This window comes from Malassezia pachydermatis (assembly GCF_001278385.1).
Source record: "Malassezia pachydermatis strain CBS 1879 chromosome Unknown scaffold4, whole genome shotgun sequence".
NCBI classification, from domain to species: domain Eukaryota; kingdom Fungi; phylum Basidiomycota; class Malasseziomycetes; order Malasseziales; family Malasseziaceae; genus Malassezia; species Malassezia pachydermatis.
Window position 1 is genome coordinate 797068 of NW_017253141.1, and position 21331 is coordinate 818398.

Genomic DNA, 21331 nt, shown 5'->3' on the forward strand with positions numbered 1-21331 from the left:
TACCGCATAAAGTAGATAGGTCTACGAGCTACTCTCCTCCACCTTGGCCAACAAGCGGTCCTTCGGCGGACGAAGGCCTTCGCCTTCCATGCCATCCGCCAACGACTCGATCTTCTCACGTGAGAGCGTCGAGGCGACGAGCAGCTGTGCCATGAAGCTGTATGCACTTGGAGCATCCATGCTCGTATCGTCGAGAATCGTGACTTGGGGCTTGAAGCCGTCGACCAACGCAGCTTCGTCAAGCACGCCCTTCTCTACGAGCGCCGCAAGGAGACGGCCTGCATCGTCGACGCTGTCCTGCTTCTTGTCCAGCACAGCGGCTACCAGCGCATCCACAAACTTCGCACGGTGGTCCGCCGGGAGCGCTTCAATGGACTGCACACCCTCGTTGAGATCGCGGATCGCCAAGAACTCTTTGACGTCGTTGCTGATCTTGCGCTCCAAGTCGGCCGGCGAGGAGCCAGACGCCTCTTCCGACGCTGGCGCCGCGGCTGGCGCAGCCTCGTCGTCCAGTGGCTTGGTCCGGGGCTGCAGCTGCAGCTTCTTACGGCCATGCTCTTCGCTACTGCTGCCATCACCCGTAAGCAGGTTGAACATGTTGGAGGAGCCACTGCGTGGCGTGGGGCTGCCTTCGTCGCCCTTTTGGTTCTTGCGGCTAAACACGCTCTGCGGGCCGCCGCCCAGCTTGCTCCCGCCCTGGCGGTCGAGCCCCTTGCCGAAGCCGGACAAGTCGCCAGAGCGACCGCGCTGGGCAGGCGCATTGCCGACGGTACTCCAACCGTCGTGCGAAGGCGCCTCGTTGCCGTGGCTTGCGTTGTTGCTGCTCGTGTGATGACGCTGTTGGCCACGGCGTGAGCCGCCGCGCGACATGGACCCGAACTTTTCAGCCTCCTTCTGCTGCTGCTCCTTTGCGGCCTCCGCATGGATCTCCGCAATGGTCTTGGGCGCAGAGGTATCGTGACGCGGCACCCAGTTCTCGTTCCGCAGATCGACCACGTCCAACAACATGAAGCGCATACGTGACGAGAGCGCCGGGCTCTGCAAAATATCATCAATGCGCTTAAAGTATACGTCCATGCGGCTCTTGTGGTTGCCAGGCGCATTGTCCAGCAAGTAACCGACGGTGGTCAGCAGACGGCACACGCTCTCAATCTCGTCTTCTTCCGGCTCGGTGGTCGTGCGCAAGAGACGCACAATACAGGTATGCATAATACGCGGCTGAAGCATCTGCAGCTTGAACAGCTCACCGACAAACTGCACGAGACCAAGACCGCGACGCTTGGCCTTCTGCATCGCGTAGTACTCGTCGGAAAGCAACTCGATTTCCTTCTCGGGTTTTTCGTCCTTCGCAGCGCCCCATCCTTTCTCAAAGTCGCCCTGGCACCACGTCAAGAGGTATTTGCGGAAGAGCATACCGCCGCGGTACTCCTTCTGCTCCTTCTCATCCAGCACCTCGTCCTTGATGTTCGGATCAAGGTTCATCTGGATCTTGGCACACAGCTGTGCATACATCTCACTCCACGCCGCCTCGTCAATGGCCTTCTCAAAGACCAGAGCAATCACCTGGCGCAGCGTGTGGCCGTCCGTCTCGTCCTTCGACTTGTTCGCAAACTCGACAATCTGGTCACTAATGGACTCGAACTTCTCGACCGTGAGCTTGTTCAGCAGCGACTTGACCTTGCGCTCGACCACCTGCGTCTCGTCCATCGCATCCTTCTCGCGGCTCTGTGGCTTCCAGCGGTTCTCCGAGTAGGCCAGCGGCACCACCTGGTCCAGCGGGATGGTCGGGCCACCCTTCTCCGGTGGGTTCACATGCGGACCGCGCTGACGGCCACGACCACTCTTCGAGCGGCCACCCATGGGAATGCCCGTGCCCATCGTCTCGCGCGACGGCAGCAGACCACTGCTACCGCCACGTGACATGGACTGGCCGCGCGAGCCAGCACCAAAGCCGCCACCCCGGTTGGACGAGGCAAAGCGCTCCTCGCTCGTCTTCATCGCGCCGCCACGGCCTGTGCCGCGGCCCATACCGCCACGACGGCCACCACGGCCAGAGACACTCTCCATACCGATCGAAGCCAGCTCGGGCAGATTGTGTGGCTTTTCCGAGTACACACTCATGAACTGCAGCAAGAACTCGCGATCGTAGCGGTACTTACCAGGCGTCGCATCCACGTTGAGATCCGCTTGCGGTGGCTGCACGTTCTCAGGATAGCTAATCGAGGCCAGATTGTCGATAGTGTGAGCATGCTCAATCGCGCGGTTGGGCTCCGAAGCCTCCGCCTCCGACTCGGGCTGCGTCTCGCTCTGCGCACCTTCTGCATTCGCAGGCAGCGACGACGAGGAGGCCTCAGTGGCCTTGGTATTCTCATTCGCAGCATCGTCGTCCGCCGCCTTCTGGGCAGCCGCTTCGTCGTCGGCCTTCTTCGCCGCAGCTGCAGATTCCTCCTCGGCTTTCTTCTTCGCTGCAGCCTCTTCGTCCGCCTGCTTCTTCGCAGCGGCTTCTTCCTCAGCCTTCTTCGCAGCCTCCTCGTCGGCCTTTTTCTGCGCCGCCGCTTCTTCCTCAGCCTTCTTCGCAGCCTCCTCGTCGGCCTTCTTCTGCGCCGCCGCCTCTTCCTCCGCCTTCTGCTTGGCGGCCGCTTCTTCTTCGGCCTTCTTCGCAGCGGCTTCCTCATCGGCCTTCTTCTTCGCCTCCTCTTCTTCGGCCTTCTTCTTCGCTTCTTCCGCACGCTTCGCCTCCGCTTCCTTCTCCATCTTTAGACGGAGCACTTTTTGCTGGAAGTCAGCTTGCGTCTTCACGCGGCTCTCATTCGACGCAGCCTCGGCGGGCGGCGTAGGCTTCGGCTTGCTAACCGTCTCTTTCGGCGCCGCACTCGCATCCGAGGCAGACTCGGCAGGCGTGCTTGCAGTCGACGCCGCCTTCTTCACTTGTTCGAGGTCAAGCTCCGCATGCGTCTCAGGGTTCACAATACGAAGCGCCTTGCTCTTCTGCGGCTCAAACATACGAGCACCCGCATTCATAGTAAAGCCCGAGGGCGACGCAGGCGGGTAGAACGTAGCGCCGCCAGGACGGGCCTGCATAGGGCCACGGCCAGGGCGAGGCGAGGCCATGTTGGGCGGCATCATCGAAGGCGACGACACAGCACCGATATGCGGCGAGCCTGGTGTGCCAGGCGTCCATGGCTGCTGAGCCTGCGGAATAAAGGGGTAGCCGCCAGGGCCAGGACTCATCGGGTAGCCCACATGCGGGTACATCGGCGACTGCCATGGCTGCATATACGGACCGGGCGTACCAGCGCCCATCTGCTTACCATGGTTGGGTGGCGGAGGGCGCACCATAGGCTTCGACGGCGCCGAGGTCATGGACGGGGTCTGTGGCGCGCTGGCGTTGGCGTTGGCATTGGCATTGGCGCCAGCATTGGTCTGTTCACCATGGTTTTGAGGCTTGGATCCATGGCCCTGGAACAACTTCTGGAAGTCAAGCTGCTTCTTACCGTTGAATCCCACCTTCTTCTCCTGCGTGGCTCCATTGTCAGCCGCAGCAATGCTGCCAAAGACAGGCGGGTGGCCACTACGAAGGTGCTCGCCCGCCTGCGGCTGGGCCGCCGGTGATGAGGACAGCGTGGCATTCTTATCGTCGACCGTGCCAAAGTTGATGCCCTGCGCAGCGCGAGCAGCGTGCTTCGGCATGCTCACGGCGCCGTCATTGGCATCGCGCGGGGCCTTACCAGGCTTGCCCGTCTTGGATGCGCCACCGCGGGGCGCACCGCCTTGCGTAGCACGCTTGTCTGTGCCACTCATACAGAGGTTAGGAATGCACTTGTCTACACGGATGTGTAGACTTTGTACCAAAAATACCCCTCCTCCAGGAGAGATGGGAAGACGTACGAATGCGTAGTAGCAGCCAGCGGTCAGGTTCGGCCGGCGCGAGAAAAAGATGAAAAGGATCTTAGTCATCTACCACGTGGCTATGGAGCGCGCTTCCTTTTGGCCCCAGGCGTCTTGAGAGCGCGTCGCGCGTCGTCGCCAACCATGGCGTGGGCAGGCAGCTTGCCGTTGGTTGGCACTTTGTAGCGTACACGTTCGGGCACTTCGTCCTCTAGCACATCCTTGGTACCGAGCTGCTCCAGATACCATGTCTGAAGCAGCCCAATCTGCGCGGGGACAGCGGCACGTGAGAGCACAATCGGAGGCGGCGGAGGTGTGTAGGAAGGCTTGGCCACTTTGTCGTGCCCTGTGGTTGCTTTGAGCGTGGTTTGGCCACCAAAGAACAGGCGGCTTGGGACAGAGAGATGTTGCATGCCCAGCTCTGCCTCGAGGCCCAGCTCTTTGAACCCGAAAAAGTCGTCGCCCAGCCCTGCCGCGAAGTGACCGAGCATGAGCGCCTCGCCATCGCGCGCCAACAAATCCGTGTCTTCTACCGTGCCACCCAGGTACTGCAGCTGCTCACGCATGGTATTTTGTAGCTTGCTCAGCCACTCTTTGAGGCGCTGACCGTACCGTCCAATGTCGTGGGTCACATACGTCTCCAGGGCTTCCAGCCCCGAGCCTCGTCCGGCGAGAACATGCTCCACGATATCTTCGGCGGAAAACTCGTGAGCAAAGCGGTCTGTATAAAGACGTAAGGTGCGTGCAAGGCCCATCATGTATTCCGTAGCGACATCTGTAAGTACCTGCGCTGCCGCTGCATGCGCGCCTTCAAACCCAGCATGCGCCAAGAGCGTTTGGACCTGCCAACTCGCTTGCGATCGCGCATACGATGCAGTCAGGCGTGGATGAGGCGATGGAGGTGTCCACGTACTGGGCCCCACAATCAGGTCCTCGTCCTCTTCGTCGTCCGACGAGACATCGCCTAGCGAGGCCGGCACAGGCAAATCCAGCTCCACGGCTTCGGCAAGTTGGAAAAACTTTTGGTGGGTCCGCTGCAAGCGCTGCAGCGTACGTATATTGCGCGCCATCAGCCGCGGGATACCAGGCCGGTGCATAGGCAGGCGCGATGTGTAGGCGGCGTTCGACGAGGGCCCAGGGTCAGAAGGCACAGCGCCTGCATACCCAATCGACGGTATACCAGCACACAACATAGTGTCGGTCGTGCATGCAGCCCACCATTTCTGCTGCATACTGCGTGGCGCATGCTGCAACGCGGTGCTTAGTGGGTCATTGTGCGAGATGGACACACGATCTAGCTTGTGCAAGGCGGAGGCAACATCGCTGGATGCCGTCTGCTCCATATCTGTGAGCTTGGTGTCTAGGTCGGAAAACACCAGGGAAGAATCGGCAGTGCGACGTAGCGCAGCACGCTGCGGCAGGGGTGTATCGTCGCGCACTATCTCCGTCTCTGGCGCCTTGGTTTGCGCTGCCACCGCTGTCGCTGCAGACGACGTAGACGGTGGGGCTGTGGTGGTGGTGGCTGCTGTGGGGGCAGCCGCAGCGATAGGTTTGGTATCCGGTGCCGACATCTCAGACTCAGGCTGAGGTGTGGATGTAGTAGAAGGGTGCCAGTGGCTTATCAGATCTTTGGTATCATTCTTGTCGCTTAGGAATTCAAGTAGGTGATCTGCTTTTTTGCGCATAAATGTTGCATTGCGACGCAAAGGATGCTGTGGTGAGGCATTGTACAAGAAACAGTTATCCCAAATCAAATTGAGATCGTGTGCGAATTGCGCCTTGGTCTTATACTGTCCACTCCGGAGCTTCTTCTGCATGGTCCCTAGATCCATAGGGTTTTGGATGACGTCGTAATAGTCGGGGGCATCGCGTTTGCTGACGCGCGTGAGGAAAGCCTGTGAATGTTCCTGGTATAAGAGGAAGAGTACATACCGTATAGTTTCGGAGTTCTGTGAGGATGCGCTCCATCGCTTCCTGGTACTCTTCACGCTCATCCTATCGGTTAGAACAAAGGTACATACACGGCCTTTTCGTGCCTCTGAGAGCAACTTGAGCAAGTCAGGATCGTTCAGTGGCACATCGCCGCGATGTGCTTCGATCGCCTGAAGTAGATACTATCATGTGAGATGCAAGGAGAAGCACGTACCTTCATGCTCACTCAGAGGCGCTCCCTCTGCACAAAGCTCTCCAACGCCGGGGGCGAACGCGAGAGCGTGTCGTCGTTTGTATCACGTGAGGTGGAGGGTGGTGCATCAGCCAGCTTGGCTGCGCGAGACTTTTTTTGTCGTGCAGAACGACGGAGAGCATGTCAGAGCGTGGGCGTGGTCGCGGTGGTGGTGGCGCGCGTGGGCGTGGTCGTGGGCGCGGTGGTGCACGCAACTATTCGAAATCCCAGCCGCGTGATGTGACGGGTGTGAATAAGCTGAAGAGCATTATGCGGCAGACCAAGCGTCTGCTGAGCAAGGTACGTCCAGGGCATTCTTACCGCAGGACTCTATTACACCAGGTGCGCGTATCGAGGCAGAACGACGACTCCTTGCCATTGAACGGGAGCTTGAAGAACGTGCACAGTCCAACAAGGAGCGCACATTGGCGGCACGATACCATAAAGTCAAGTTCTTTGGTATGTATGCCTCATGAAACTAATGCCAGAACGTCAGAAACTGGTCCGCCGTATCAAGCAGTTGCTGCGTTCGATCGATGCATCAGAAAATACAAAGTCGTTGCGTGCAGAGTTGTACGAATCGCGCGTGTTTTTAAACTATGTGTTGGTACGTCTGCCATCCTGGCTTACAATAGAACTTCCCTGCCGACCAGCGCTATGTGGCCCTGTTTGGCGATCGCGGCGCGAAGAAGCCTATTGCGCCTGGTGCGAATGCATCTGATCGGGCGCAGAAGCAGGCTGCTGAATTCCTGCATCATGTCCGCAAATCCATGAAGAAGGGCCAGTTGCCAGCGGAGCCGGACGTGGAGTTGGACGAGCGTGAGAGCCAACGCCGTGCGGCGCAAGCCAAAGCAGAGGAGATGGAGGAGGATGTCAGTGACGATGAGGGTGATGTTGATGACGATGACGATGATGACGATGACGACGACGACGACGACGAGAATGACGATGACGATGACAATGTCGATGATGTCGACGACGAGGATGATGTCGATGACGACGATTCTAGCACATCGGCTGACGACGACGACGACGACGACGACGACGCTGAGCAATCTACACACAAAGGACCAAAGGGATCACTCGCAGACGATGATTTCTTCTCGCTCTAACTATGGAGTGCAACGGCCCGTCCAGCGTGGGTACAGCGAACACTCACGCACAGTCCAGCGGTTGGTCAGCCAAGCGACAAGACGCTCGACACCGAAACCGTAGCCACCGTGCTCGCACGTGCCGTACTTGCGCTGGTCGGTGTACCAGTAGTACGGCGAAGGATCGATGCCCTCGTGCTTGTAAGCGGCCATGAGCTCGTCAATGTTGGGCATCCTCATACTACCACCCACAATCTCACCGACGCCGGGCATGAGTAAGTCGACACTTTCTGTGAAGCGCTCGTCGCCAGGCACACGCTTCATGTAGAACGCCTTGATCTCGTGCGGGAACGAATGCAAGAGGATCGGCACGCCGAGCTGGTCGGTCATCTTGCGCTCAGCAGCCTCGGCAATGTCGTCACCGACCTCGTGCGGCTTGCCCTCTTCGTTGAGGATATCGTGCTCGTTGAGATACTTGATAGCATCCTTGTAGTTCATACGCATAAACGGACGCTTCGGCGGCTGGAAGCCAGGGTTCAGCTGCTCCACCGTCTGGCGGATCTTGTCGTCGGCCAGCAGACGGTCGACCATACCACAGACGAGCTGCTCAATGATCGCAAGCAGGTCGTCAAACGAAATGAAAGCATGCTCGCCCTCCATATGCGTAAACTCACTCAAGTGACGACGGGTGTGGCTCTTTTCGGCACGGAAACTCTCCTGCACACAGAACACATCACCAAAGGCAGGCAGGCACGTCTCCAGGTACAGCTGCGAGCTCTGCGTCAGGAACGCATCCTCGCCGTAGTAGTCAAACTTGAACAGCGTACCACCACCTTCGACCTGCGTCTGCACCATGCAAGGCGGCGTGACTTCCATCACGCCCATATCAGCAAACTCCGCACGGAACGCCGTCATAATGGCCGAGCGCACACGCATGACCGCTGAGGCCGTCTCACCACGCAGCACCAGGTGACGGTTGTCCGCCAGAATCGAGGGGTCAGCGTTTTCAGAGATACGGTTGGTAATCGCATCGTCGCCACCGGGCGCCTTGCCTGTGCACACCCAGTAGTCGACGACCAACTCGTGGTTGTCCGGCGCCGTCTTGCCTTCCGGCAACGCCTTGATTTCACCGTACACTTCAACAGCACTCTCGAGAGTAAGCGTGAGCGCATCGTAGGTCTGCATCAGCGGACCCTGGAGCACGCACTGCAGGTAGCCTGTACCATCACGCAGCACAAGGAACATGCGGTCTTTTTGCGAGCGCAAGCGATGGACCCAGCCACACACTTTCACGCGGCGATCCCGGTTCTCGACACTCGTGCGGATCTTGATGCGCTTCGCTTCTGGCGCACCGGCCGGCGGCTCAATCACAATCTTGCGGCTTTCCTCCAGCTTCTTAGTCTCCTGCGCAGCACGCTCAGCTTCCTGCGCAGCAAGCTCTGCGGCCTTCTGCTTCTTCTTAAGCGCGAGGTCGTACAGCTTCTTGGCCTTCTTCACACCTGAGGCAGAGAGCGGCTCATACTCGCCCTCGCCCTTGCGCACCATGATCGACACATCAGGTCCACGCGCAGTCATCGCGCCGAGCGCCGTAGCGTACGGCGAGGCCTCTGTACCCTGCCCGGTCTCGTCATGGCCCTTGGCCTCGTCGACATACACTGGGTGTGAGTGTGTGCATACGTACCTGTAGCGCCCTCACTCACGCGCATCGACGCCGTGTCGGCTGTCACTGCGTCCACACCACTGCTCATCGTGAAGAAAACACACAAGGCCGTGGCGTCGTCTGTCGTCGTCCTTCCCTTCGGCTTATGTCAGCAGTACAGACCCTGGCCACGGCCGTCTACCTCCACGCTGAGCAGGGCTGCGTGGCCTCCGTCATGTTGCCACCATCCAGCGCTCGACGTGTGCTGCTGCTTGTGGCCCTTGTGTCTCTGTGCGTGCCGTACGCATGTGCAGCGCCTTCTCTGGTAGACGCATACCGTGCATCGCATCGCTATGCCCAAACACAGGAAGTTTCTATGGCGCCCATGCTGCATGAAGACGACGGCCGCGATGTGGTGCCCCACAGTTACATGGTCATGCTCAAGCCTGGCGTGACGGCCAGTTCGTTCCTGCAGCATCGCGCTGCGGTCTCTAACGTCGTGATGGCGGCTCAAAACGCAGCGATCTCGGCCTCGTCGGCCGACGAGCAGGCCATGGCGCAAGCCATGGGATTCCGCCACATTTTTGATAAGGATACCTTGCAAGGCTATGCAGGCACGTTTACACCCGATGTGCTCGCGTTCATTCGCGCTCAGCCTGAGGTCGAGTATGTGGAACCGGACTCGGTGGTACAAATTACAGCACTCGCGCAAGACGATCGGTTTGTGCGCACTATGGACGAAGAAAGTGAGGCTCGTCGTTTGCCATGGAACCATCCCGAGCAGCATCTTACCGAGGTCGGGGCTCCTTGGGGTCTGGCGCGTATTTCACACCGTGATTCGCTGCATCTGAGCACGTTCAACAAGTACGTCTACGAAGCGGTGGGGGGTGAAGGCGTGACGGCGTACATTATCGACACGGGCATTCACGTGGACCATGAAGACTTCCAAGGTCGGGCGCGCTGGGGAAAGACGATGCCGCCCAACGAAAAGGATGTTGATGCACATGGGCATGGCACGCACGTCGCAGGCACGATTGGCTCGTTGACGTATGGTGTGGCGAAGAACACGGAGCTGGTCGCTGTCAAGGTCCTTGGCGCTAGCGGCCAGGGCACGATGGCAGATGTCACCGCTGGTGTGCTGTGGGCCATCACAGATGCCCAGCGGCTTACAGAAGAGATGCTCGCGCACCCGACCTCCCCGAAGGCCAAGAAGCATCGCGGGTTCGTGGCCAACATGTCGTTGGGCGGCGGCAAGTCGCCGACCTTGGACCGAGCTGTGGCGGCAGGCATTGCCGCGGGCCTGCATTTCGGTGTGGCAGCTGGGAATGAGAACCAGGATGCATGCAATGTCTCCCCTGCTGGCACCAAGCATGCGGTGACGGTCGCTGCGTCGACGATTGCCGATGAGCGGGCGTACTTCAGCAACAAGGGCAGCTGTGTCGACATTTTCGGACCTGGCCTCAATGTGTTGTCGACGTGGAAGGAAGGGCCGCGAAGTGTGAACACCATGTCGGGCACGTCGATGGCGACGCCGCATATTGTGGGTTTGATGTCGTACCTGCTCTCGATTTACGGCACGGACGATTTCCACCTGATGAAGGACGTGCGACCTTCGCGATTGGGTCCCTTTGCCGTGCAGGACACATCGTCGTGGTGGACGGCGCTCTGGGCAGTGACGCAGCACTGGTGGCCATGGTGGCTCACCACGCGGCCGGCCTTGCTGGACGACACGGTAGAGGTGATGGCCGTGGAAAGTGTGTTGCACCCCGTGGACCTAAAGAAGGCGCTGCACCGCTTTGCGACGCCTGGCGCGCTTGCCGCGCTGGATCCAGACACGGTCAACAGTCTCGCGTTTAACAATGCAACTCAAACCCTGTAGAATACGTATGGTACGAGAGACAATAAACATATACACTACGACACTAGAAACCAGGGAACAGGTTGGGGTACTCGTCGACGGCGTTGGGCTGGGAGTACTCGGACAGGTCGTTTTCAGGGTACTTGTCAAACCTGGAAAGATGTCAGTGAGAGCGTATACGCACTGGCTGGCGTCGCCGTTCGTGCCGACGTTCGGGATGTAAGGCGCCGGGATCTCTTTGCGGTACAGGCAGTCCCAGTCGATCTCAGCAAACCACATGTGCGAGAAGATATCGCGGCTACCGCGGTGCAAGTTACCGAATCGCTTCGAGAGGTCGGCTGTGATGAGGGATTTGAGCAGGTCCTTGGCACCTGCCTCAAAGTACGATGGGTACTCCACGTACCCCGCCAGAATCTTTTCGTAGAGCTTGATGGGATTGTTGTCTTCCGTATAGAAGGGCGGGTAGCCAGCCAGCATCTCAAAGAGCAAAATACCGACCGACCACCAATCGACACTGGCATTGTAACCACGCGCGCGAATGATCTCTGGCGCGAGGTAGTCAGGCGTGCCACAGAGGGTCCAGCACATGCCATTCGATTCTGTCACCACCTTGGCGAACCCGAAATCGATCAGCTTCAAATGGCCATCCACGCCGATCAAGATGTTCTCCGGTTTCAGGTCTCGGTACACAATGTGGTGCTTGTGCAGAAAATCAATCGCGAGAATCACTTCGGAGATGTAAAACTTGGCCACTTGCGGTGGGAATCGGCGGCTCTGCCGCAGCAGACTAAACAGCTCACCACCCGGCACAAAGTCCATGACCATGTACAGGAATGTGGGATCCTGGAACGTGCCCCACAAATTGACCAAGAACGGGTGCCGTACCATGGCAAGCACATCGTGTTCGTTGATTACGTGCTCGACCTGCTTCATCTTGACGACATGCGATTTGCGCAGCACTTTGATCGCATAGAATCTATGATTGTGCACACTCTGGACCAAGTGCACACGCCCAAACGAGCCTGTGCCGAGCGTCCGCTTGATTGTAAAGTCCTGGAGTTTGTACCGGCCACTCAGCTGACGCATCGGAAGGCCTGTGCTGGGGTTGATCGGTGCAGACGAGTTGCTGGAAGGCTTGGTCGCCGTGGCGGATGTGGTAGTCGTTACGGCGGCGGCTTGGGTAGGCGCTGTCACTGAGGGGCTGGTCGTGCTCAATTGGTCCTGCGACACAATGCTGGGCGCCACAGAGGACATGGCAGTATGCACAGACGAAGAAGATTGGCCGGATGAGGGCAAAGCTGTACCATTGCCCTGCACAGCGACAGTCTGTGGCTGCGGTGGAGTCGTTGTATGGTCCGCCTCAGGCTGAGGCGACGACGACGTAGTGCTCTCCTGCTGACTCGACGAGGCCTCTTTGTCAGAGTGGTGAGCGCCATGGAAGTTGAACGCATTTCCTAGGAACTTGTGCCCAGTCTTTTCATGTTTATCGTGATGAAAGCCGAAGAAATTCGGCATGGTATAGAGCCAGCACAACGGTCGCTCAGCGAGTGCTGCTTGTGCGCAGCAACGACCCTTGTCGCGCAACGCGCCAGGTGCCCGCCCCATCGGCAGACAGTCCTGACTAAGCGCAATCCACCGCCGGCGGTGGCGCCAGGCCCTCCACTGTGTTGTTGCCCTCACCGAGCCGCGAGACGCGATGACACAGCGCCAACGCCTCGTGCCCTATGTGCGGCAAGCGCTTCGGCAGGTTGCGCTGCCGCGGAGATCGATAGCGACCATGGCAAGGACGACCAACGCGGCCTTGGCTGTGCGGCCATCCACGCTGTGGCCGCCTGCTCTCTGTCGAGGCATGGCTTCCGCCGCGGCGGAGCCGGTAGTTGCTGAGCTGAGTACCCAAACATACAATGCCCTTGTTGATCCGATGCTGGAAGAGCTCTCGATTGAGCTGGAAGAGCTTCTGGAAACGCACGATATTGACGCGCTGGAAGAAGAGCGTGGTGGCGACCCGAGCGATTGGGACGTGGAATATGCGGTACGTAACTATGAGCCATGACGTACGAGCTACCTAGACGGGTGTGCTGACGTTACGACTGGGGTCGTACGGGACCTATGTGATCAACAAGCAGCCGCCATCGCGGCAAATCTGGCTATCGAGTCCGTCGAGGTACGTGACTTTCTACCTTAACAGCAGCGGCCCAAAACGCTTTGATTATGATGCCACAAACAAAGTATGGTTTACCAACAAAGAGGGCGAGCTGCACTATTTCCACGAGCTGCTTACGCGCGAGCTGAGTGAGGTGCTTGGCGAGCCTGTCGACCTGTCCATAGCTTCGTAGGACGCCCGCGCCTTGCTTCGATTGACCCAGACCCAAGCGCTTGACTAAGATAAGCACGTGAATTCAAAATGGAACCAATGCCTGGTGTGGGCCAGTAGAGTTTGGAGCAGGCGTATATGCATGCAGCTATCTGCAGGGGTATAGCGAGTACATCGAGTCGGACCGCGGAAAAAAGCTGTGCGCTCGGCCCTGCCACGACTTGGCGAAGGTGTGAACGCTCTTCTCTCTAGCGACGGAAGGAGCGTTATCATGGCCCAGCAAGCACAGCGCATGGGCACACGATTCCTGCACCAGCTCACATCGCTGGGCGGGAACAACTCGCATGACAACTCTGCTGTGCAGAGTCATAGTGGTGGCGGCGGCAGTGGGTCGAATTCGTCGCCTGTGAAGAATCAGCTGGCGTCTCTCTTTAAAGGCCAGCAATATCAGTCGCCTACGTCGCAGTCGTCGCAGCCGGCTGAGACGCCGCCTGTGCCAAGCTACCAGCATGGCCAGACGCATATCGGTGATACCAGTGCTGGGTCGACGCATTACGGCGAAGCGCTGGGCGGCACGTCGCCAAATCCAATGCATTCGTCACAGCCGTTGCAGCGGACGGTGACGAGCATGGATGAGCCCCGCTCTGACGAGTCCAACTCCAAGATGGGCCGCTTTGGCTTTGGCAAGTTGGGCCAGTTTGGCAAAGGCACTGTACAGCAAACGACACAGGCCGGCGCGGGCGCTGGCCGCTTGGGCAAGCAGGGTGTGCAGGGCGTTGGTCATATGGGCCAGCAAGGGATTCAGGGCGTCGGTCATGGCGTGGAACAGGTAGGCCATCTAGGCCAGAATGGGCTTCACACGGTGGGCCAAGGCGTCACGCACGTTGGTCACTATGGCCAAGAAGGAATACAAGGCGTGGGACAGTTTGGCCAGCAAACTGTGCAAGGTGTCGGTCATGGTGCGACCCAAGCTGGGCAGTTTGGCCAGCAGGGTGCCGCGACGATCGGCCACTTGGGCCAGGAGGGTGTGCACCCTGATATGATGCATCAGCAGGGCGTGCAAGCCGGCCAGGGCCAGGGTGGCATGTACGATGCGCACCAAGACAACCCACTGCCGCAGTTGCCGAATGGCTACGAGGGCCAAGCGAATCCTGCCGCTATGGACCAGACGTCGCCCTATAGCCGCGACGGGATGTATACATCGCAGATAAGCACGGAGCCGGGCAGTACGAGCCCCTATGGCGGCGAAGGCCCCTCGTCCGAGTACCCGCAGCAGGCGACGTACCACTCGCCGGAGCTGGTGACCACGGGTGCGGCCGGTTTTCAGCAAGACACGCAGAGTGCGTACGACGCGGGTGCGCAAGCGATGACGACGCCGTACAGCGGCACGCAGTCCCTGCCATCGAACGATACAAGCCTGATGCCTGTGCCTGTGTCCGTCCCGGCGCCAGGCGCGATGGAATCGTCGCAGACGCTTGCTGTGCCCGGCACGAGCCAAGGAGCCAGCGATGCGTCTCTCTCGCCGAATCGGCAACGTACGCAGTGGTCGGGCACGTCGCCCAACTCTGGCCACAAGCGACTGGATCCGGAAGAGATTGCGACAATGTCGCGTTCGTACTACTCGGAGCTTCTGCAGTTCTTCCGTACGCAGCCGACACGTACATCGCTGCTGACCACCTCGCGCTCGAATGCGCGTGAGAAACTTACGCGGCTGAACAAGCAGCAGTTTGCCGAGCTCTCGACGGATGTGCATGACGAGCTGCAACGTCGGCAAGATCTTAGCCAGACGTCGCCGTACTTGCCTGTTCGGGACGACTTCCATCCGAAACGCAACCAGGCGCGCCAGAAACTCTCGACGCTGCCGAAGAGCCGATTCCGTGACTTGGCCTCGGACGTGTTCTTTGAGCTGGAGCGGCGGTACCCGGAGCTTCCGCAGGAGCTGCGCCATGAATCGCTGGAAGAGCTCATGGGCCCCCGCGATGTGCGTGCGAGCCAGGTAAGCACGGAGGCACCGAGCTCGGCGCCGTCCAGTGCGCCGCCGCCACCGATGCCCGGCATGGCATCGCAGACGAGAGTGGATACGATGCCTGTGGCGACCCATGGTATGAGTGGCACTGCGCCGCCTATCACCGATACCAGTGTGCTTTCGTCGCCGGTGCTCACTGATCGTACGATGGTCACGCCGCTGACGTCGACGACGACAACAACGACAGCAACAACGACGGTCGACCCGCCGCCTACGACTGGGGAGCCCATGTCGCCCATTGCCGAAGTGGTCAGTGTGACGACGGGCCGATCCACGCCGGCGGCGCCGGCGGCACCGGCGGAGGCACAGCAGCACTTGTCGGATGACATGGCCGAGGCGCAGCAGCAGATGATGGAGGCGCCGCCTGCGACCGAGACGCGTCCGCGGGCAGCGACGCCGCGTGAGGCCGCGACGGAGGAGGGGGCAGAAGAGGCTGCGCCGAAAGACAACATCGATGCGCCGACACCTGCGCCGCGGGACAGCACGACGCTGGAGCCGCTCAACTCGGCGCAGTTCAAGGCGTTCCAGGACCAGGTCATGGCGTTGCAGACGCGTGTGCAGGAACTCGAGGCGCAGGAGCACAAGCTGCAGCGCTCGATCGACATGGCCGAGCAGCAGGTACAGGATATGGAGCAGCGCAATCTGTCGCTTGAGACGCGCTTGGCGCAGACGGAGCGGGAGCGGGACCACCACGTCGCGACGTCGCATGACTGGAAGAGCAAGTCGGAGCAGCACAAGGCGGAGTTGGAGGACCAGCATGCGCAGCTCCTGCAGCACCGTGCGGATCTCGATGCACTGCGGACGCAGTACAATGATCTGCAACTGTCGCAGGCTACGCGGGCCGCGCCAGCTGCCGCGCAGCCGGATCCAGATATTGAGGCGCGGTGGAAGGCGGACCTCGATGCGATGCAGCAGCAGACGCTCGAGCAGGAGCAGATGGTGCAGGATCTGCGCAAGGAGGTCGGCTCGCTGCTGGAGGAGCTGCGTCGGCTGAGTGCACGCAACGATGCGATGACGGCGGACAAAGAGTCGGACGTGGCGATCATTCGTGATTTGCACCAGCAGATGTCGACGTACAAGCGCCGCTACGAAAGCACCAAGACGGAGCTGCGCATGGTCCAATCGACCTCGCAGCTGTGGGCGCAGCCGAACGTGGAAGAGTGGAAGTACGTGTCGGAGCGCGGCGCAATTGCCGATACGAACTTGCAGTCGTTCCAGGGGGCTGTGGACGAGCTGCTCACAGCCGCGCGCTCGGCCACGTCGTCGAATGTGCTCATTGCTATGAAAACAGTCGTCCTTGCGACGACGCTCATTACCGATGACGTCGCGAAGTACGAACTGCAGCCGGACAATGAGCTGACCTCGCTCACGCCGCAGCAGCGCGAAGACGTGCAGTCGCTCAAGTTCTCGGTGTCAGAAGCACTTTCGAACCTGATGAACGCGTGCCGCAACCATGCCTCGTCTCAGGGTCTTGCGCCTGTGAGCCTCGTGGACGCGGCCGCTACGCATGTGGCCCTAGCGATCGTCGAGCTGATCAAGCTGCTGAAGCTCCGTCGTGTGCCCAAGCCAGCCGAAGACGACGGGAGCTTTGACACCAACGCCGAACTGTCACAGCCCAGCGGCCTGAAACCCCTCCACATGCTGGGCGCCGCGTCGCCCTCCAGCAGCTTTCTGCGGCAGGGCCCCACACAGCGCCGCGCGAGCTCGGCGGCGCAGAGCCCAGCGCTCCGCTCGCTGTCGTACTCGCACTCGAACCTGGATACGCGCACGATGAAGTCGCCGACAACAGCCGCGGCGCTGGGCTCGCCCTCGCCGCTGGCCAAGTCCACGTCGACGCACAAGCTGAATGGCGCGGCGACAGCCGCCAAGAGTGGAGACAGCGAGGCGCCGCCCAAGCGCGACTTGCCGCGTGTGCCGTCCACCTCGAAGCTGGCCACTGAAGGTACACAGGAGGCGCCAGACACGCAGCCGACAAGGACGACGACACTTGCCACTGAGCCCAAGGACGCGACCGCGCAGCCAGCGGCGCTCGGCGCGTCGACGACCTCGACCTCGACCTCGACCTCGCCGGCGATTGCCGCGACGTCGCCCGTGCTGCCAGCGCCGGGGACGGACGTGTCGTCAGGCAAGTCGCCAGTGATGACCACCACATCGTCGGTGCCGGCGGGCAGCAGCGCGACCCCTGTGGCGGCCAACGAGGAGGCTGCGCAAGAGGACTGGGCTGAGCTTCGCAACTACATTGAAGTACAGACCGAGGCGATTGTACACTCGATTCAGTCGCTTCTCTCAGCACTACGGGAAGGCGCACAGAGTGTCCAGCTCAACGAAAACTTGACGCAGATCACGACCATTGTCTCGTCGATTGTGGCCATTACGCGCGACAATCTGCCACAAGCCTCGTCGTCGTCCAGTCACAGCTCCTCCATGGCCGAGGAGGCGGAAGCGATCCTGGCCGAGCTCACCGAGAACTGCGATCGCTTGAGCGATATGCAGTCCAACGCGACGTACGACCGCACGGCAAAGAGCGTCATGGCCAGTGCCTCGTACGGCGTGGCCAAGGGTCTCAAGGCTCTTAATGAACTACTTAATGCATCGGGCGCAGAGACTCCGATGATGTAACATGTACGGACCGATAGTACTTTTTTCTCTATAGGCTTTGATCGACCTTTCCATGCAGTCGCCCCGATTTGACAGGCACGCCGAGTCATTTCCTCTTCGTGGGGAGCGCCATCGACGCCGTACCATCAACGCCCGGGCCCACGTTTTGCCGCAGAGCCCACGAGGTTGAGTCACCACGTGGGAGATCACCCATCTCGGAGCAGCTCGGAAACTTTGGTGCGCGACCTTCGCGTTGATTGGCATGCCGCACGCTTAAGTAAGGTGCTTGACGCTTTGCGGAAAGCCTTCCCTGCGTCAAGGAAATTACCGGTGCTCCTGGTAAAGGCTTGGAAGTCGGTTGCACTAAGCCGCTGCAGTAGCCCTTAAAACCGGTTACCCCGGACCATTCTTCCGATCTAACCTTCTCCACCCATCAACTCTTCCCCCCTCACCATGGCCACAAACAAGACGACGAAGGCGAAGGTTTCGCCCGCTACACATCTGATTGCTGGTGGTATCGCCGGTTTTGCTGAGGCTTGCACATGCCACCGTACGTATCAAATTCGACGTACAAAGCTAACACGTTGCAGCGCTCGACACCATCAAGGTGCGCATGCAGCTCTCTCGCAGGGGCCGTGGTACAGGTGAGAAGCCCCGCGGCTTCTTCGCTACCGGTCTGCACATCATCCGTCGCGAGTCGCCCCTTGGTCTGTACAAGGGTCTGGGTGCCGTCATCGCCGGTATCGTGCCAAAGATGGCCATCCGTTTCATGAGTTTCGAGCAGTACAAGCTCATGCTTGCGAACAAGCAGACGGGTGTTACCAGCCCACAGGGTGTCTTTTTGGCTGGTCTGCTTGCCGGTACCACGGAAGCTGTGGCCGTCGTCAACCCCATGGAGGTCGTCAAGATCCGTCTGCAGGCCCAGCAGCACTCGCTGGCTGACCCGCTCGAGAAGCCCCGCTACCGCAACGCTGCCCACGCTCTGTATACTATCATTCGTGAGGAAGGTTTCATGACCCTCTACCGTGGTGTGGCATTGACTGCTGCCCGTCAGGCTACGAACCAGGCTGCCAACTTCACTGCCTACCAGGAGCTCAAGGCCTTGGCACAGCGTGTGCAGAACACGACAGACCTGCCTTCGTACGAGACGGCTGTGATCGGTCTCATTTCTGGTGCCCTCGGTCCGTTCTCGAACGCCCCGATCGATACCATCAAGACCCGTATCCAGCGTGCTAGCAAGGTCGAGGGCGAGACCGCCATTAGCCGTGTCGTTAAGGTCGCCAGCGAGATGTTTGCTCAGGAGGGTGTCAGTGCCTTCTGGAAGGGTATTACCCCGCGTGTCGCCCGTGTGGCCCCGGGTCAGGCTGTGGTCTTCACAATCTACGAGAAGGTGAAGGGTATGATCGAGAACACCGGTACCACTACTGTGCCCGCTGTGACGAAGCAATAATCGGTACAGATACCTTTTGTAGACCAAAAGTATTGTTACATTGAACTCATATTATTCCTCGTGGGCTCTTTGCCTTCGCACAATGTGGAGAGGGACATCCCACTCCGTGATCACGTGATATTAACGACCCTGCCCGAGCGTGAGCAAGGAAGCACAGGTACCCAGACAGCTAGCTTTCTAGCCCGAGTGTTCCTCTGCTCTAGTGTAAAGCAACAGTGGCCCTGCCTTACTTCCACCTTTCATCGGCCTGGCATCAACACCAACTACGAATTTCTGCTCACCTGTTTGTGCACTCAGACACGGACGTCTCTTGCCGTTGCTTTGTGTACTTGCAATTGCTAGGGGCCTTTGATTTCTTACCTGTCCAACATGCGGAACATAAAGGAGGAAGCTTCACCTCCCTCTACGCCTAGGACTCTATCATCTCACGTGCAACATATGGATGACTCTGTTGATCAAGTAACAGCTGGCCTGGATACCCTACATATGCCTCCTATGGATGGCACGCCATTACCGTCAACGGGTCCAACGCCGTATGGCACAGATCTGTATACAACGCCTATTATGACTACAGCTATGGCAACACCACATGCTGTTAGCGTCCCAATATCTCCGGCCAATATGATGGGCTGGAATCCCGCATTAACGACGGTTCCTGTGGTCATGGCTATGCCAAGCACACCAACCCATATGCAGATGGCTCCTGCGTATGGAGGCTATGCACCATCTACCCCAACAGCTATGCCAGCCGATTATTCAGCTATGGGTATGGGTACCATGAGTCCTGCAGCACCGGGTATGGTGCCAGTGGGACGCACAGTCTATGTCGGCAACATACCGTCTGACGCCGCGGTCAATGAACTACTCGATCTTGTTCATTTCGGCCCCATTGAAAACGTACGGCTGCTGCCGGAAAAGAATTGCGCATTTATATCTTTCCTTACGGGACAAGTGGCAGCCGCATTTCATGCTGATTCCTCGGTGAAGCATGTCTCGTTGCACAACCAGGAATTGAAAATTGGATGGGGAAAGCCATCCGTACCACCACCCGCTGTTGTGTATGCAGTGCAGCACCAACAAGCGTCGCGCAACGTCTATATTGGGCAACTGGAGGAGAATGAGACTGAATCGACACTGAGAGATAAGCTCATCCGGTTCGGGCCCATCGACCAAGTAAAGATCGTTCGCGAACAAAACATTGGATTTGCACATTTCTTATCTATTCAAACAGCCATGAAGGTGGTGTCTGTTCTGCAAAATGATCCGGCTTGGAGTCAGCACCGCATTAATTACGGAAAAGACCGGTGCGCCTATGTCCCCAAAGGACAACAGCAGATCCAGGCGCACAACCACCAAGCCGCTGCTATGGGATTGGCGACTGCTACCTGGCTTGGGTATCCGACAGGCTATGTGAATTACAACCAAGCACCCTTCTTTCGAAATGAGGAGGCAGACTCGAACGACACCGATTCGTCGTCCCGGTCGCAGACTCAGTCACTTGGAAATGTTGAACCGCAACTGCATCAATTTGGGAATCGCACAGTGTATCTGGGCAATTTGCATCCAGATACCACCGCAGAAGACATTTGCAACCATGTCCGAGGAGGTATTCTCCAAGCTATTCGGTATATGCCCGATCGGCACATCGCTTTTGTCACATTTGTGGACCATAATGCAGCACTGACGTTCTATCATATGGCGTTAGTGACAGGTATTACTGTGCATAACCGAAGGCTAAAAGTGGGATGGGGAAAACACACGGGACCCCTGAGTCCCGGGCTCGCATTAGCAGTGCAAGCAGGTGCATCGCGTAACGTGTATATCGGGAATATTAACGATCCTGCTTTGATGGATGAGGAGAAAATTCGCGCAGATTTATCGGAGTATGGTGAGTTGGAGATGGTAAATACATTACCTGAACGAAATTGCGCATTTGCCAATTTCACCAACATTCAATCTGCTATTAAGTGTATTGAAGGTCTAAAGTATAATAAGGATTACCAGTCCGTCAAGATTTCATTTGGAAAAGACCGGTGTGGTAATCCACCACGATACCTAGGCAAACTTGCTCTCAATCGAAATCACCAAGGACCTCCTTCTGCACAAGATTCCAGTTCTTCAGAACGCCGAGAGTCTTCGGAGCTAAGTAATGGTCATGCTGAAAATTCAGAGTAGATCTCTATCATACCACATCGTAATGAATCCTATGTTGAGAAAAACCAATAAAAAGTAGTAGTCTTTGGCTAAAAACTATAGGACCACTAACTTCTTTGAGATATATGTATTCAAATTCACAAGCGGTA

At 58.5% G+C, this 21331-nt stretch overlaps 10 protein-coding genes across 10 annotated transcripts; 6 read left to right on the forward strand and 4 right to left on the reverse strand.

Moving 5' to 3' along the window:
• Positions 1-21: 21 nt before the first annotated feature.
• Positions 22-3801, reverse strand: Malapachy_4232 (tif4631-mrna cap-binding protein; the record flags this gene model as incomplete). Its single annotated transcript, XM_018138683.1, has 1 exon — positions 22-3801. The coding sequence occupies one exon, from the start codon at positions 3799-3801 to the stop codon at positions 22-24; it is 3780 nt and encodes a 1259-aa protein (XP_017991983.1).
• Positions 3802-3968: 167 nt separating this feature from the next.
• On the reverse strand, positions 3969-6040 carry Malapachy_4263 (transcription regulator spt7; the record flags this gene model as incomplete). Its single annotated transcript, XM_018138714.1, has 4 exons — positions 3969-5795; positions 5821-5883; positions 5910-6002; positions 6035-6040. The coding sequence occupies 4 exons, from the start codon at positions 6038-6040 to the stop codon at positions 3969-3971; spliced, it is 1989 nt and encodes a 662-aa protein (XP_017991859.1).
• Positions 6041-6193: 153 nt separating this feature from the next.
• Malapachy_4252 (rrna-processing protein efg1) lies at positions 6194-7164 on the forward strand (the record flags this gene model as incomplete). Its single annotated transcript, XM_018138703.1, has 5 exons — positions 6194-6352; positions 6379-6511; positions 6541-6659; positions 6706-6810; positions 6994-7164. The coding sequence occupies 5 exons, from the start codon at positions 6194-6196 to the stop codon at positions 7162-7164; spliced, it is 687 nt and encodes a 228-aa protein (XP_017991900.1).
• Positions 7165-8891, reverse strand: Malapachy_4212 (asparaginyl-trna synthetase; the record flags this gene model as incomplete). Its single annotated transcript, XM_018138664.1, has 2 exons — positions 7165-8798; positions 8825-8891. The coding sequence occupies 2 exons, from the start codon at positions 8889-8891 to the stop codon at positions 7165-7167; spliced, it is 1701 nt and encodes a 566-aa protein (XP_017992093.1).
• Positions 8892-9017: 126 nt separating this feature from the next.
• Malapachy_4189 (serine-type endopeptidase) lies at positions 9018-10661 on the forward strand (the record flags this gene model as incomplete). The annotated part of the gene is made up of 1 exon (XM_018138644.1): positions 9018-10661. One exon carries the CDS (start codon positions 9018-9020, stop codon positions 10659-10661), a length of 1644 nt encoding a protein of 547 aa, XP_017991719.1.
• Positions 10662-10704: 43 nt separating this feature from the next.
• Malapachy_4211 (agc pka protein kinase) lies at positions 10705-12155 on the reverse strand (the record flags this gene model as incomplete). Its single annotated transcript, XM_018138663.1, has 2 exons — positions 10705-10792; positions 10825-12155. The coding sequence occupies 2 exons, from the start codon at positions 12153-12155 to the stop codon at positions 10705-10707; spliced, it is 1419 nt and encodes a 472-aa protein (XP_017992092.1).
• Positions 12156-12489: 334 nt separating this feature from the next.
• On the forward strand, positions 12490-12976 carry Malapachy_4202 (mitochondrial matrix protein frataxin; the record flags this gene model as incomplete). The annotated part of the gene is made up of 3 exons (XM_018138655.1): positions 12490-12672; positions 12710-12804; positions 12829-12976. The coding sequence occupies 3 exons, from the start codon at positions 12490-12492 to the stop codon at positions 12974-12976; spliced, it is 426 nt and encodes a 141-aa protein (XP_017991561.1).
• Positions 12977-13225: 249 nt separating this feature from the next.
• Positions 13226-17599, forward strand: Malapachy_4233 (hypothetical protein; the record flags this gene model as incomplete). Its single annotated transcript, XM_018138684.1, has 1 exon — positions 13226-17599. The coding sequence occupies one exon, from the start codon at positions 13226-13228 to the stop codon at positions 17597-17599; it is 4374 nt and encodes a 1457-aa protein (XP_017991984.1).
• Positions 17600-18031: 432 nt separating this feature from the next.
• Positions 18032-19028, forward strand: Malapachy_4188 (succinate:fumarate antiporter; the record flags this gene model as incomplete). The annotated part of the gene is made up of 2 exons (XM_018138643.1): positions 18032-18128; positions 18169-19028. 2 exons carry the CDS (start codon positions 18032-18034, stop codon positions 19026-19028), a joined length of 957 nt encoding a protein of 318 aa, XP_017991718.1.
• Positions 19029-19466: 438 nt separating this feature from the next.
• Positions 19467-21203, forward strand: Malapachy_4185 (rna binding protein nrd1 (negative regulator of differentiation); the record flags this gene model as incomplete). Its single annotated transcript, XM_018138640.1, has 1 exon — positions 19467-21203. One exon carries the CDS (start codon positions 19467-19469, stop codon positions 21201-21203), a length of 1737 nt encoding a protein of 578 aa, XP_017991725.1.
• Between the last annotated feature and the right edge of the window lie 128 nt (positions 21204-21331).